Consider the following 14570-nt stretch of genomic DNA (forward strand, 5'->3'; position numbering starts at 1 on the left):
ACAATAGACTAGCTTGATGTGTTGTAATAGTAAGCATTGAATAGTTAGTTTGCAGCCTCTGCTCTGTTTTCTCAAATATCCCTAACACATCTTCCCCCGTGCCCTTTAGCGCTAATGTTCTGTACTCAATGTGCAGTGTGAGATCATACATTTTGCTCCTCGTGTCCCTTTAAGCGGTAGTTAAGTTGACTAAATATTAACTCAATACTTGGGTCTCTTTAAGTTCCTTAATTTTCTGGAATATTGAAAAGCTCATATTTCCATTGTCAGCTTTCTGCATTCTTACATCCAAAATGTCAGCACCTGCCAAACTATTTAAACGTTATGTTTAATGGCCATTTGCTCTATTTTCGCTTCTTGGAGTGCACAGACTGAGTTACCTCAAAGGTCCTTGAAGCCATTATATTGACACGAGCTGCCTGACCTTTCGAGAGACTGCTGTGGGTGTGTGAGTGCATGTGTGTGTGTGCGGTGAATCAAACTACTCGAATGCGGGCTGAACTTTGGCAGTGTGTTTCACCGATTCTCGTCTGTTCTCCCTCTAGACCCTAAGTTTCTCCCATCATTTAGTTGATGCACTGAAAGCAGCTCTCACTCTGAGTTTTCGTTCAGATTATAAGACAAATAAAAACAAACTGACATTTTACTCCTTCATATAATCATACACACAAGAAATGTTGTGCTCTGAGTTAATTCTCCTGCACTTTAACTCTAACCCTCATTAAATAGCCTCATGAAACCTCTCCAATGGGGGACAAGCTGATATGTAATGCATTTTCTCTGGAAGCTGGAAGGGTTGTAGAAAGCTGTTGAAAACAACCTGGAGTGAGAACTGCTGCTGCCAGTAGCTGTCCATTATGCTGGGTGGTTGTCTTAACTGTTTGACCTATAAAATGTGTGTCTCACATTGGTCTCTCCCCCCCCCCCCTCTGTCCTTTCTTTTTTCCAACCTCTTCTCTCTCTTCCTATTTGATATTTGGTTTCCTTCATTTTATGTGGTTTATTCCCCCCTATCATTTCCACTTCTTTCTGTGTTCTTCTCCCTCTCTCTCTCTCTCTTGGTGTTGGCTCAGACCTGAAAGACTTTCAGAACAATAAGAATAGATACTTGGTAGCATCAGAGAATCAACGCCCTGGCCATTTCTCCACAGCCCCTATTGGTTCCCTGACAGCCTCTCCATCCTCTGGCTCACTGTGCGGCCAGGTGGGCCTGCAGTCGGTCACCAGCATCCAGGAGCGCATCATGTCCACACCTGGAGGAGAGGAAGCCATTGAAAGACTGAAGGTAAACTAGGCCTGTGTATGTCTTCAGCAGTCTTCAAGTTACACGGATGTGTGTCCAGTTAGGAGAGAAGAATCGTCCCACAGTTATCTGCCCACTCTGCCAACAATTAAGTTTTCTTACCGTGAATAAAAAACAGTTATTTTTTCTTTTTTTTTTCTTTTTCCTATGTCCTCTGTAGATTTAGACTGTAACAGTAGAAGGAAAATATTTCCAAAATTGTGAAATATTGGAATATATTGAAGCTGCTGTAGCCATGGTAACAATGGCATTGCTTCTGCATTATCAATTCAAACTAGCCAGTAGATACTTTAACAGAAATACAAATGAGGTGTTTCAGGCTCTTCAGTCCTTTTCAGCAGAGTTTGGCATTTAAAATAATCGGATCTTTTATATACATAAAAAGGCTATATGACACAGGTAAGGAATTAACCCGAAAGTGACATTAAAATGCTCATAAACTTTAATGTCAAAAAGGTATTTTTAGTCCACACAAAGCATTTTGCCTTTAAGTCCTCATGTGGCCTCAGAGCTTAATGCCTCTCACACATGCAGTACAACTCTCACTCTGCTGATAAGAGAGCACATAGGATCGTACCAACCGGCCATGAGGAGCTGCAGTTTCCATGGCAACCATGGTGCCCAGTCTGTCTGTCATCCATTGACGTCAAGCACCAACGCAGATACGTAGGAAATTCGACCAAAATAGATCCAGTCCCGTTGGCTTTATAAAGTGAGGCCCATAATATTCACAGTACAAAGGTGTTTCAGCCGTGTCCAGAAGGTTACCTTTATAGGAATAAAAACAGTGGTGTCAGTAATGCACAACATAAACATTCACTGTTATGCTAAACAATGAAAATAACTATACACTGCATTATTAACAAATATTACAGAATGTCAATATCTGGATAATATCCATTACCTCACTGCTTTTCAAAGATGAAGAGCTGGATTCGGGCCTGTACTATGGATATATTGAAAAAAATAACAATTCAAATTCTATGGTTTTTATCCAGTTCGAGCTTACATGTGCGTTTACAATGAAACTGTTTACGCAAGTGCGCAACGTTACCTTTCCCTCAAGCTCCGGGACTATCATACAGAAGCTAGGCAATTTGTTTATAGAAATCAACCGCTTAAAGTGAATAAGCCGTTTCCACTGTAATAACACTGTCCTGATTTTCACCCTGATCCAAAGGTTTCTAAATCTAAAGAATCAAGACCGGGTGGCTTCTGATCACAGTTCTAATACACTGCTCATAACTATCAGTATTACCTCACACTGCCTGTGTTTACTCACACTCTGCCTCTTGTGCTTAGGAATCGGAGAAGATCATTGCAGAGCTCAATGAAACCTGGGAAGAGAAACTGAGAAAGACTGAGGCGATCCGCATGGAGAGGTCAGTACTGGCAGGCAATGTCTGTTTATGTCCATCTCCATCTCTTGAGGAGGGAGATGTGTGTCCTACATGAGCCTCCACCCCTCCTTAAAACTAATCTGTCAGTGTTGGACAACCCTGCCATAGCCCTGTCATTCTTTTCACACCTCAGTGCTCTCTGTCTAATTTTCTTCACCTATATGTCTCTTTCCTCATCAGTCATTCTGTCCATTTCCTTTTCACTTCCCTGATGTCACACTCTGCTGCACAATCCCCCTTCTAACATCCATTCGGCCCCTTAGGCTCATCTGTCGTTGAAGACATCAACCGCGTTACTGTCTGTCCATCAAGTCTCTATGGTGCCCTTCTCTGTACCATCAATCCCTTTCTTTTATGTTAAACATGACTTATCAACTTCTTTCTCTTATCAACACAAAGGGCTTTGCTGGAAACAAATGTACAGTGTCAGAATATATGCAACATGCTGTGTAAAGACGTTTCATTTTAATGATTATTCGTGAGTTAACAGGTGTTTTGTCCTCATTACAGGGAGGCCTTGCTTGCAGAGATGGGTGTTGCAATCCGCGAAGATGGAGGCACTTTGGGCGTCTTCTCTCCTAAAAAGGTAGAACAGACACAGGAGCAGACATTGACGTCAAATTCCCCATGGGTTGTGGTGATGCACACCCTTCCACCATCACCTCCTGACTTTTTTTCCCTTGTTGTCTTTTTTTTCCATGAGAACCCTCCCTGTTCAGTCACTGTTTTTTTTCTCATCTGTTCACTTTATCATTCTGTCTGTATTTCCACTCTTTTTCATTTGCTTCCTTCACACACTCAGCTTAGCCATGAAACGCCATTTGAAGAGCAGTTTGATTGTTTTCCCACTAAGAAGGTTTGTTTAATCGGCAGATAAAGCCCCTTTCCTCCATTAGCTGTAGCCCCATAAATGACAGTTAATATTTAGTAGTGATTTAAAAAGTTATTTATGTCAATGTTCTGGATCTGCTGTTTTTACAATTTTTTTATCACTGTTCCTACTCTCCAGTATCTTCCAGTAGAGGCAGCAGCCTATATACCAGTAGACTTAGCGTTTACTTGTCTGTTAAGAGATGATAGCACCAGAGAGAGAGAGAGGGATCTGTTATCTTTTAATCACCAGCTGTCACTAGATCAGCTTAGGTTTCAGAAGATTCCACTCTTTGAAATGAATCCTTCTTTTGGCATGTTTTCACCCCCCACCTTTAATTGTTGCATGTTCCTTCTTTTTGTCCACACTCATTTGTCATCCTTTCTTCTTCTCTTGTTTCACTCACTGCCGCTCCATGGGTTAGCAATTTGTTGAGAAACCTTGTGATCTGTATGCAGACTTTAGCGGGGTGTTTTCCCCTAAAAAGGTTGGTGTTTGGAGGAGTTGCTGCTAGCATTGTTTGTTAGCTCTGTGATGTATCATAGTCTAGAGGTGTCAGTGTGATACTCTTTGTCTATGTTCATGTAGGAGATCATGTATCACAGATCCTAGTTATCAGTGTAAAATATGAAACTATTCCCTGTTTAACCCTGTTAAGTGCTGTACTGCTGAATATTGATGAAAGAAGAGACATCCTACAGATGTATTTGTGCTGAACTGTCGACCTCTCATGTCTCATGTGTAGACTCCACATCTGGTTAACCTGAACGAGGATCCTCTCATGTCAGAGTGTCTGCTCTACTACATCAAAGATGGAATTACAAGGTAACTAAAACTTGAATTATGACACTGAGATGTTGCGAAGCATTTGGAAATGTTTGAAATTCCTCCCAGGCAGGACTCTCTGAAAAACCACACTCTACTTAATTTTTTTTCTCTTTTGATGTTTAACAAGAAAACTTTTAGACCCTTACAAGACTTAGTCTGTCACTTTTTTTTTCCCTTTCTAAAGTTACTTTCTTTCCCTCTTTGTCCTTTTGGCCTCCTCTACAGACTGTTCCCCTTGAGTATTGTGTTACAATCGCACCCCAGGGGGATGACAGAATCCCAGATGAAGTGTCTGTAGTATAGTGTAGTGCTTTAGAAGTACTGTCCTCTCATAAGTAATGGTTTTAAGATTCCATTTATGCTTTGGCACCAAGTTTTTTGTCAAATGGCTGCCAAGAGAATGGGAGAACAATGTTTACTCTCTCAAAATGGCCTCTTTGGTTGTTTCAGGGTGGGTCAGGCCGACACTGAGAGACGACAGGACATTGTTTTAAGTGGTGCTCATATCAAGGAAGAGCATTGCATCTTCCGCAGCGAGAGGAATGCCAATGGAAATGGTGAGGCACTATATTATTACTTTGCATGGCTGGGTTTTCTTCAGCATTTATATAGATTGAACATCTGGATTCATGAATCCAAGAGATCATGAAATTATAATGAAAAAAGAGGTATTTATACCCATAAAAACCTGCAAAAACAAATCTATGCCTCCTCAGCAGATGAAATGTGTGCATTTTCTGTTGCTAATGAAAACATATTCCCCTAACTGCTAGTAATCAAAACATTCAAAGGATTAGATGTATGGCTTTTACCATGTAAAAAGATGATTTCAGAATGAGTCACTAATGATTTGTTGATGTGTTTTTGTTGAAGTTGTCGTCATGCTGGTACCCTGTGAGGGATCGGAAACCTACGTCAACGGCAAGCGTGTTGTAAATGCAATCCAGCTTCGTTCAGGTACAGATCCTATTTTAGAACCAAAGATGTAAGGAATCTATAGATTTAATATTTGTATTATGTTTGTAGACTGAGGTAAAGGAGATTATTGCTTTCCAAACAACCCTAGAAAACCATTTATAGTGTTTTTCTTTTGGGCTTGGACACGCCTTTGGATGTTCTACTTTAAATAAAAAATATGGTGAAGACAAAGGTCAGAGCTGTTTGCTGTTGCTTGTAATATCTTGGTTAACTTCATTCTCTCCACGTTTGCCCCATCTTCTTCCAGGTAACCGTATCATTATGGGAAAGAACCATGTGTTCCGGTTCAACCACCCAGAACAGGCCAGAGCTGAGAGGGAGAAGACGCCAACTGCTGAAACCCCAGTGGAGCCTGTGGATTGGACCTTTGCTCAGAGAGAACTTCTCGAAAAACAGGGCATCGACATGAAGCAGGAAATGGAGAAAAGGTACGAAATCTATTGGTTTAATCTCAGTGAATTACTAATGGTGTCGTGATTTAGAGTGTACAGTGTATCATTAATTGTGCAATCATGTCAATATATTTAACTCGTTTCTGTAGGCTCACTGAGATGGAGATCTTGTACAAGAAGGAGAAGGAAGAAGCAGACCAACTTCTGGAGCAACAGCGACTGGTAAGTTCAAATAAGCTGGTATTTAATCAACGCACTTTGTGACTAGTATTCAGATTTCTGTCATTTTCAATTTTAGAGGTTGCTGACTAGTTAGTAGTAACTTCAGTGTGTCTAATAGATGTTAGGCCATAGTCTTGATGATTTTTCACGTCAGCTATAAAGTAATATAAAGCAGCTTCACAAGTGGAATTCAAAGTTAAAGCATGGTTTGTTATGTCTTTTACAATTGGAAAGCTACTTTTTGGTTTTTGTATGATAGTTTCACTTGGTTCTGACTAGTACTAATTCTCACTCTGACACTTATGAGATGTGTGTGTGTGATGTGAGAATCACACCTTTACTCCTCAAGCATGTCTGTTCTCCTTGCATGGAAGTTTTTCTGGTTTGAGACTGGTTTCTGGTTACCTGCCTTCTTAAGTTGAAATCCTTTGTCTGTAGCAATTTTATCGAGCAAAAATTAGCTTGTAAATCTTTCCCCTTTCCAAATCCCAGTTTCCCCTTTTCCTGTGTTTTCTATAGAGGATCTGAATCTTGCAAAACAGCAACTTGCAGCTAAAGTTGATTTGATACTAAGATTAAGAATTCATTGAGAACTGACTGAATATTGGTCAGTATTGAAACACGCACCCATGTCTTTTATAAATTGATGCTGCTTTTGCATGGTTCATGTTAATAGCATGTGTTCTTAACTCTCTAAGTACTGGTACTGGACTAAGTTGCAGTGTTTGCTGTTGAGCTGAAGTGGCTGTTGATTTGCTTGGATTATATTTCTACTCTAGTTTTCTTGCTCTGTTTATGAGTTCCATCTCTTCAATGCAGTTGCTGACATGTACAATGCATTGTGATAACAATTCCTGCTGTAGTTTTTTGACCGATAGTGACAATGTGGTTTCTCATTGACTTCTTTGGCTACCACTCTTTGCCAGCCTTACCTGGCACCTTGTAGCACACTGAGGTTACAGCTTAACAACAGAGTTATGACAGCTCATAGTTGAATAAGCAAATCTTAGACCTTTTATACTCTGGTGGTATTATGTGCGGAACTACAGGTTCACTCTCCCCAGCAGCGTAACATTCAATTCTAGCCTCAGATACACTATCATTCCCAACAACTGAATCATCTTTACAAACTGGTTGTGATCTGTAATGTGCTTTGTCTACAAAAACAAAATGAGAAACTGCATTTTTTTCCAACTAACATCTTTCTTGTAGTGGATTAACACTTACCCTCACTTCTGCCTCTGCTCTCTCTACTGGCTTTCTGATCAACTGCAAGAACACTGTCTTCTAACTCACCGCTAATACTAAAGCCACTCAAACCTTCTGGACTAAAGGGGGAAAGCTCAAAAGCCCATCTACTTGCATGCCACTGTAGCATGTTTTGGGATCCAAACCAAAAAATAAAAGAAGAGGAATATCAAAAAACAATACAGAAGTGCTCCAATCAGCTACTGTCCTCTATTGATATTTTCTTTCTAACCATGATAGAAATGCTAAAGCTTTACTTTTAATATAAATATGCGACATTGGGAACTACATTTTTTAAAGGTGACATGCCTATTGTTTTAAGTGAACGTTTTATACATCACTTCATATCCATATTACCACTTTCACTGGAGAAAATAAGAGAAAGGCAAACTGACAAAAAAGTCAATGGAAGCCACTGTTTGTTGTATTTGTTTGTTTTTCTATCTTTATTTTGAACATAATTCTGAAAATTAAACTGCATGTTGGCATACATCTTGTATACTTACAATGTATGCAGAATTATAAATTTTATTATTACAGTGAAATAGTTATCTTCCTAAAGCTGAACATTCTGAATGTTTCCCTAAGCTACAGCTTAGCTCAAGCTCTTAGACTTGAGAGAGAGTTAAAATTCCCTTGTTGCATATTTATTTATTTTTATTCATTCTTTTTTCAAGCCATCCTTTCATCTTCTCTTTGATTTCCCATTGTAATTTTTCTTTTTTTGGGAACCATTTGGTTTTTGTCCTGTTTTGTTTTCTTAAGGATGGAGACTCTGATAGTGGGGATGACTCAGATAAGAGGTCTTGTGAGGAGAGCTGGAGACTGATCACTTCCCTGAGGGAAAAGCTGCCCCCCAGCAAGCTGCAGTCTATCGTGAGAAAGTGTGGATTACCCAGCAGCGGGAAGATAAGAGAGCCCGTTAAAATGTACCAAGTTCCACAGCGGCGCCGCATCACCAAGGACTCCAAATGGGTGACCATCTCTGACCTGAAGATCCAGGCGGTCAAAGAAATCTGCTATGAAGTAGCGCTCAATGATTTCCGCCAAACACGGCAAGAAATCGAGGCTCTGGCTATTGTAAAGATGAAGGAGCTTTGTGCTAGCTACATGAAGAAGGACCCTAACGAGCGGGACTCGTGGAGGGCAGTGGCTCGGGATGTTTGGGACACTGTCGGAGTTGGCGATGAGCGCATTGATGACGTCATCACCAATGGGACTCGAGCAGGAGGGGCTGTTATGGATGAACTAAAAGTGCACATTGATAAACTTGAGGACATCTTGCACGAGGTGAAGAAACAGAATAATATGAAGGACGACGAGATCCGTTCTCTCAGGAACAAGATGGTTAAAATGGAAAAGGTCCTTCCGCTCATTACCCCAGAGGGACAGGAAAAGCCTCCCAGCGTTGCCGCACCTATTTGCGCAGCCAGAACACCAAGCCCAATTGAGGGAAAACCTCCAGTCCCACAAAAACCTGATGTGGAGGAAGCAGATTTGCAAATGGGCCAAAGTCTAGGAGATGACTCAACCCTAAAGCGAGGCCACATGCGCTGGATGCGTCAAGAGCAGTTGCGCCTTAAGGGCCTTCAGCAACAAGAGATCTCCAAGCAGCTCCGCCGGCAAACCGGACCACATCGCTTTATACCACCAGAGGATCGCAAGCTGCGTTTTCCCTTCAGAAGTAACCCTAAGCACCGCAACTCATGGAGCCCCGGTACTCACATCATTATCACAGATCAGCAGGTCATTGAGCTAAAGGTGCCCAAAGAAGCTGTAGAGGAAGAGGAAGGAGAAGCCCAGGTGGTAGAAGGAGCACAATCTAGAGAAAAGATGGCTGCTGCAGTTGTCCAAGTCACTCCTCCATTGCCTAGTCCATCAGTCCAGCACAGGAGCAGAGACTTGGAGCAAGGTTTAAGCCAGGGTCACAGACATAACTATAGGAACAACCAACATCAGCAGTCCCATGAACGTGGCCGCAGCAACTCTTTTAATCACCGCCAGCGGCCCTCTGGCTCCATGGAGTCACTGCAGCAGCCTGAAAGCAACAGGAGGCACAGCCAGGTGTTCTACCAGCCCCGCCAGCACCAGAACCACCCAGTACATCCCCAGCCACACCATCAGCAGCAGCCGTTCCACTACAATGGTGTGATGTATACAGATAGTGGCTTTGGTGGCTACCAGCAGTACCATCACACTGACCATCCTAACCATCCAATCAGCTTCCAGGCCCCTCCTCGAATGCGCAGGCAGATGTCTGTCCCTGATCTAAAAGCCAGCAGAGAGACAACAGTCTGAGTAAATGAGGAACCCGTTTCAAATACTTTAAATAGGCAAACACATTACAGATCACAACAGCTCAGAGTCATGTGAACAGCTGAAACTGACTGTCACCGTTGAACTTGATCAGCGTGTTATTGGTTGATCCAAAAATATTGTATGTATTATAGACATTTTATCACCTTTACCATAATATATGCCGTTTTATCAGTTTTTGCTGCATCGTGTGGCGCCATCATCACTAGCATTAGGAGAACTGTCATAAGGAACTGAAGCCTATAGATAATAAGGGGATTTTTTCCCCCCAGAAGAGACCTGTCATCCCACCTCGTTTATTTTTCAGCATGTGTGACATTTCATCAATCATGCTTTGATTTGCCAAAATTGTCTTCATGGTTGAATTTCTGAGTTTACATTGTCATTTTAGTATTGATTGGTCATGAATGTTTTCAGCCATTGCCGTTTGAGCACATTTACGTGTTTCAATTTCATCAATACGTTGTTATTGCAGCCCAAATTACAATTGAAAACAAACAGTTATTGACGACTGTAGTAGTGGTCAAAGAAAGTGCTTTTCAAAAAGTGCCTTTTCATGCTCTAACTATATTAAACCTGCTGTACATTTACAGCTCAGTATTTTTTTTACCTTCATTTTTAATCTATTGCCTATGCACAAGGTTTGAGCTAAATGCTGTAATGTAACCTTTATATCTAACTTAACCCAAACTTACTTCACTTTTTAGTAATAACATTCTGCCTTATTCAAATTCTTAGTAAGTCCATTGATTGCTTGATCCCAAACTACTTTCTTCTTTCTTCTCAAATTTATTTTGAATATGTAACTGCCACATTAATTGTATTACAGTATTTTTGCACTTCCTCAAGTCACAAATATTCTGTATAATCAGTAAATGAATACTATACTTTTAATGTTTAGCAATGAGTTACTTAATTAAGTATTTTTAACAACCCTTACACACTACTCACATTTTTTATTATTACCTATTCCTCTACAGGATGTTATCATCAATAATCAATGTTTGATTGAATCCGGATTTTTAGACACTTTCAAATTTAAGAACCTATATGCTGAACTGACGGGAGAAAGACCTAACTATAAGTCAAGAAACATACAATTATATGTTTTGAAAACCTCTCTATAAGCAGTCCAGAATATTTAGAATTGTTCCCCCTTCTCTTCCTGTAAAAACAGACCATAAGCTGATTTTATATTTCATGCTGTATAAAACTAAATGCTGGGTTCCTGGCTGACTGAGTAAGAACAGAGTTCACCGTGTTTTGGATGAATGTCCTGCAGAGTGTTGCCATGGTTCCCAAAGACTCGCCTTGAAAATGTTGGAGGAAGGACAAAGACTTGAAGTATTTGCATAATGTTATTTGGGACAAATATCCATGTCAAATGAAATATTGAGAACTGCCTTGTTGTTTTCACTGCATCACATGCGGCTCAGTCATGTAACCTAGATGGATCTGTGGTTTATGAAATCAGTTGTCCTTGTGATTTATTTTTTATTTTTTATTGATTTGAATGAGCAGCAAGTCGGCTTGCCAATCTGTCTTTTCCTTGCTGCAGTTTTAGCTTTAAGAGAATCCGTTAACTTTAACATTTCACTACCAGATGGCCTTCGCATCATCTTAGAGAAACAGTGACACTCGGCAGCGTGGAAGAACTTTTTGAGGACAAAATGTTCAACTTGGCTTCGGAATGATGGAATTATTTTCTGTTCATCTTTCCGATGCAGTTGCTGATGTGAAGATGTCGTTTAAGTTTTGGACAGTATATATTCTGCCTTATTTTGCTGTAACAAAAACCAAAATGATTTGATGACAGTTTCTCCACACTACACCTCATGGTTTCATGACTATCTTTGCATGCAATCGCTTCCATTTCTCCAGCTCTGATAAATGCTCCATTACAGAATGTTATTTAATGTATGCACTGTTGCTGACAGTGACCAGGTAAGCTGGAAAGAATACAACATCACACAGACAATGTACCTGAAACTGTTTTTGTGAAATATACATATATACAGGTTGTCTGTGTTAGGTCTCCGTTTTAAGTGTCTGAGTGTTGTGCGTCTTCTTTTTGAATCTGCAGTATCCAGTGCCTCATTGTGGCTGCTTACCACCAAGTTGTGTTGCTTCCTTAATCAAGCACTTTGCGCGAACATACACTACAAATCGGAATAGTATTTTAAAAGAGAAATATACTGACTCGCTGTGATTTATTTTTCAAGTATGAGTGAAATAAAATGCTCCAAGTGCATTTATCGGTTATGGGTGCTGCTTGTTTTTTGTTTCCAATAAACTATTGAAGGGATAGAATCAGTTCTCTAAATGTGTGTACAACATCTTAGGTTAGGTTTGATGAAAATACTTCAATTAATAGTTTTAAATTATTGTGTGTAACTTTGCATTTGAAAATATCAACTTTTTTATTTTCTTTTGACTCTGCAAGTTGCAAAAGCCTTATTGATAGTCATTTCTCATTATTATTGTAATTTAACACTACATCATGGTAACGATGCAAATACAGTAGAGGAATAAATGCCAGATATCTTGGCCTTCACCTTATTGCACTGAAATATCACATTGAATTTTGCCTATGCCAACTGGCATCATTTACTTCTTTAAGAATTAGAATGTTTTGAAAGCACTTTATTCACATGGTTCATTAAACTATCCAGGCAGATACATGCAGTGACACTGTCTTTCTAAGGATTGCATGAATGGAGAGTTTTCAGATTTTGAACTTATCGGGAGGCTTCAGCAGGGTGGAGGTTAATGACATATGAAAAGGGTGCATTGTCTGCCCAGAAGACACTGAACAAACAGGATGAGGTAATCGGGACCACAGCTTGTCCTCCTCTCTGATGAGGATGGCGCCCCTCATTGGATTACAGTTGACTCAGCTTGTAGCAGCACCTCCTCTCCGCTCCAGCCCATTCAATCAGAATAAAAGTTGTTTACATGATGGAGGTTTTGTTTCCAGGACATTGTGTTCTCATTGCTGCAAAAAAAATCTCCAAAGTTTTTCAATCATTGCACCAGCTTAAGTTAACCGCTATTTTTAAATATCCAGAGGTTTGACAAGGTACAATAAGGAAAAGATGTTTAAAAGAATTATGTTCATCTCACTTCACAGTTGATATGATTCTGAAACTGTTTTCACTCTGTGTAGTTAGTACTTCAAGCCCCATGTATCCATATGTCATTTAGACCAGTAACAACAGTCATCAGTTCACAGTATTAGAAATAAGTACCATTATAGAATTCCCAAATAGAGAATAATCTACACTGAATAGCTTTAATGACTTGTTGACATCACCTATCATTGCGGTTGATGGATGGTCGTCCATGTTCTCTTTCCTCTTCCCTGTGTGTTGGTGTTCAGGTTTACGAGAGCAAATTGCAAGAGCTTCAGAAACAGGTGGAGACTCGTTCCCTTGTCGCTGAGACACCGGATGAAGAGGAGCTGGAGGAGGAGGAGGAAGAGGAAGGTGCGTCCTGTAAATCTTCAGTTCTCCGGATTCAGTTTTCCATATTGCATCATATAAATATAAATATGCACTGTTTGTTTTCTCCCACAATTTCTGGACAGAGCCTAAACTCTTTGGATGTGCGTATAGTATTTTCAGTCTCATAATCAAAAGAACATAATATCAACCACTCAGATCAACTAAAACGTGTTATTATTGCCATACTAATTACCCATTCAATGTAATCTGCCAAATAAGTTCATAATTCATGTGTGCTCTAATTCTTTCAAAGAAAACATGCTTCTAATTTAATATAAAGTGTTCAATTTGAGGTATAAGGGGCCCTACTTGTAATTTTTCATGTTTTAGCTCATCAGTTACAAACCCCTTGTTACCAAAAGTATTGCCAACATTTTTCCAGTGTAAACGTCTCTGTATTACTGATTCTCCAGCTGCCTCTTCGTTTCCACCCTCTTCAGCAGTTTAAAATAGGTTAATCCACCACAGTGAACATTTTGTCTCCTTGAGTGACTGACTCATTGTTATTAAGGAGGGACAAATTAACCTTCTATCTGCGTCTGACCTGAAATTATCATCATACGCTGAGTCATCCCACCACGTCTAAGAAGTTCAAGGTTTACTTGTAATAAGACTATTCTCTGCAATATAGTGACAGAGTTTGTATCGTTGTATATAGATGATGGCTTTATAGAAGAAACACTTTTAGTCACAGTTTATCTGGTGGATTAGAATTTTTTTCATCCATTGCTTGTCACAAATAAATGCTTTATGGGCATTTACATAGTTTTTGGTGTTTGTTTGTGTGTTTGTCTGTGTGTATATATCGTGGCAACATTAACCCTCTATATTTTCTGCCTGCAGTGCCGTGGACTCAGCATGAGTTTGAGCTGGCACAATGGTCTTTTAGGAAGTGGAGGTATCATCAGTTCACCTCCCTCCGTGATCAACTGTGGGGAAGTGCTGTCTACCTGAAAGAGGCCAACGCCATCAGTGTGGAGCTAAAGAAGAAAGTAAGTGCATATTCAGTTCATGCTGTGGCATGTTGTAGTGGCATGCTGTAGTTTAGCACTGGTTAAGTTGGGGATTATTTACCTTGAGAGTAATATGTATACATTTGACTCTTACGAATTTAAATGTGGTTTAGTGAAAAACCTAATGTGACCCTTTGATGTTAGAAGTAAAGGTGAATAGCAAGGTTTTGTAAAGTATGATGTAAAACCAGTTACCCTAAATATCATAGAGCTGAGCTGTGTTCCAGTAATGTGTTCACCAAGCAGCCTTATCTACGGAAGTGAGTCAGCCTCATATCCATTATGCCTCAGGTTCTGGAACGTTCAACTGTGACGCAAGATGCCGGCGACGCATAATCTCCTGACCATATTCCTAATGAAAAACCCAAACAGAGACGCCACAAGTTCAGATTGCTATTCAGACCAGTGTGATTTGAATAAATTAACATTCTTCATTAAATGTAATACATGTTGCATAAGCCAAACCGTTACGTCACACTCGTGGCGAGTGAGGTGT

The 14570-nt window shown here is 40.0% G+C and overlaps 1 protein-coding gene across 2 annotated transcripts in view; it reads left to right on the forward strand.

Moving 5' to 3' along the window:
• The window catches only part of kif1b (kinesin family member 1B), a 33075-nt gene extending 21255 nt beyond the window's left edge, over positions 1-11820 (forward strand). For both annotated transcript variants that reach the window (XM_053425044.1, XM_053425043.1), the window contains 9 exons: positions 1152-1285; positions 2606-2685; positions 3214-3289; positions 4320-4399; positions 4853-4959; positions 5276-5359; positions 5628-5808; positions 5922-5994; positions 8008-11820. In XM_053425044.1, coding sequence (XP_053281019.1) covers positions 1152-1285; positions 2606-2685; positions 3214-3289; positions 4320-4399; positions 4853-4959; positions 5276-5359; positions 5628-5808; positions 5922-5994; positions 8008-9540 — 2348 coding nt within the window. In that variant the 3' untranslated portion in view covers positions 9541-11820. The remainder of the gene's footprint in view (positions 1-1151; positions 1286-2605; positions 2686-3213; positions 3290-4319; positions 4400-4852; positions 4960-5275; positions 5360-5627; positions 5809-5921; positions 5995-8007) is intronic.
• Positions 11821-14570: the final 2750 nt, after the last annotated feature.

This window comes from Pleuronectes platessa, chromosome 6, assembly GCF_947347685.1.
Source record: "Pleuronectes platessa chromosome 6, fPlePla1.1, whole genome shotgun sequence".
Classification (NCBI taxonomy): domain Eukaryota; kingdom Metazoa; phylum Chordata; class Actinopteri; order Pleuronectiformes; family Pleuronectidae; genus Pleuronectes; species Pleuronectes platessa.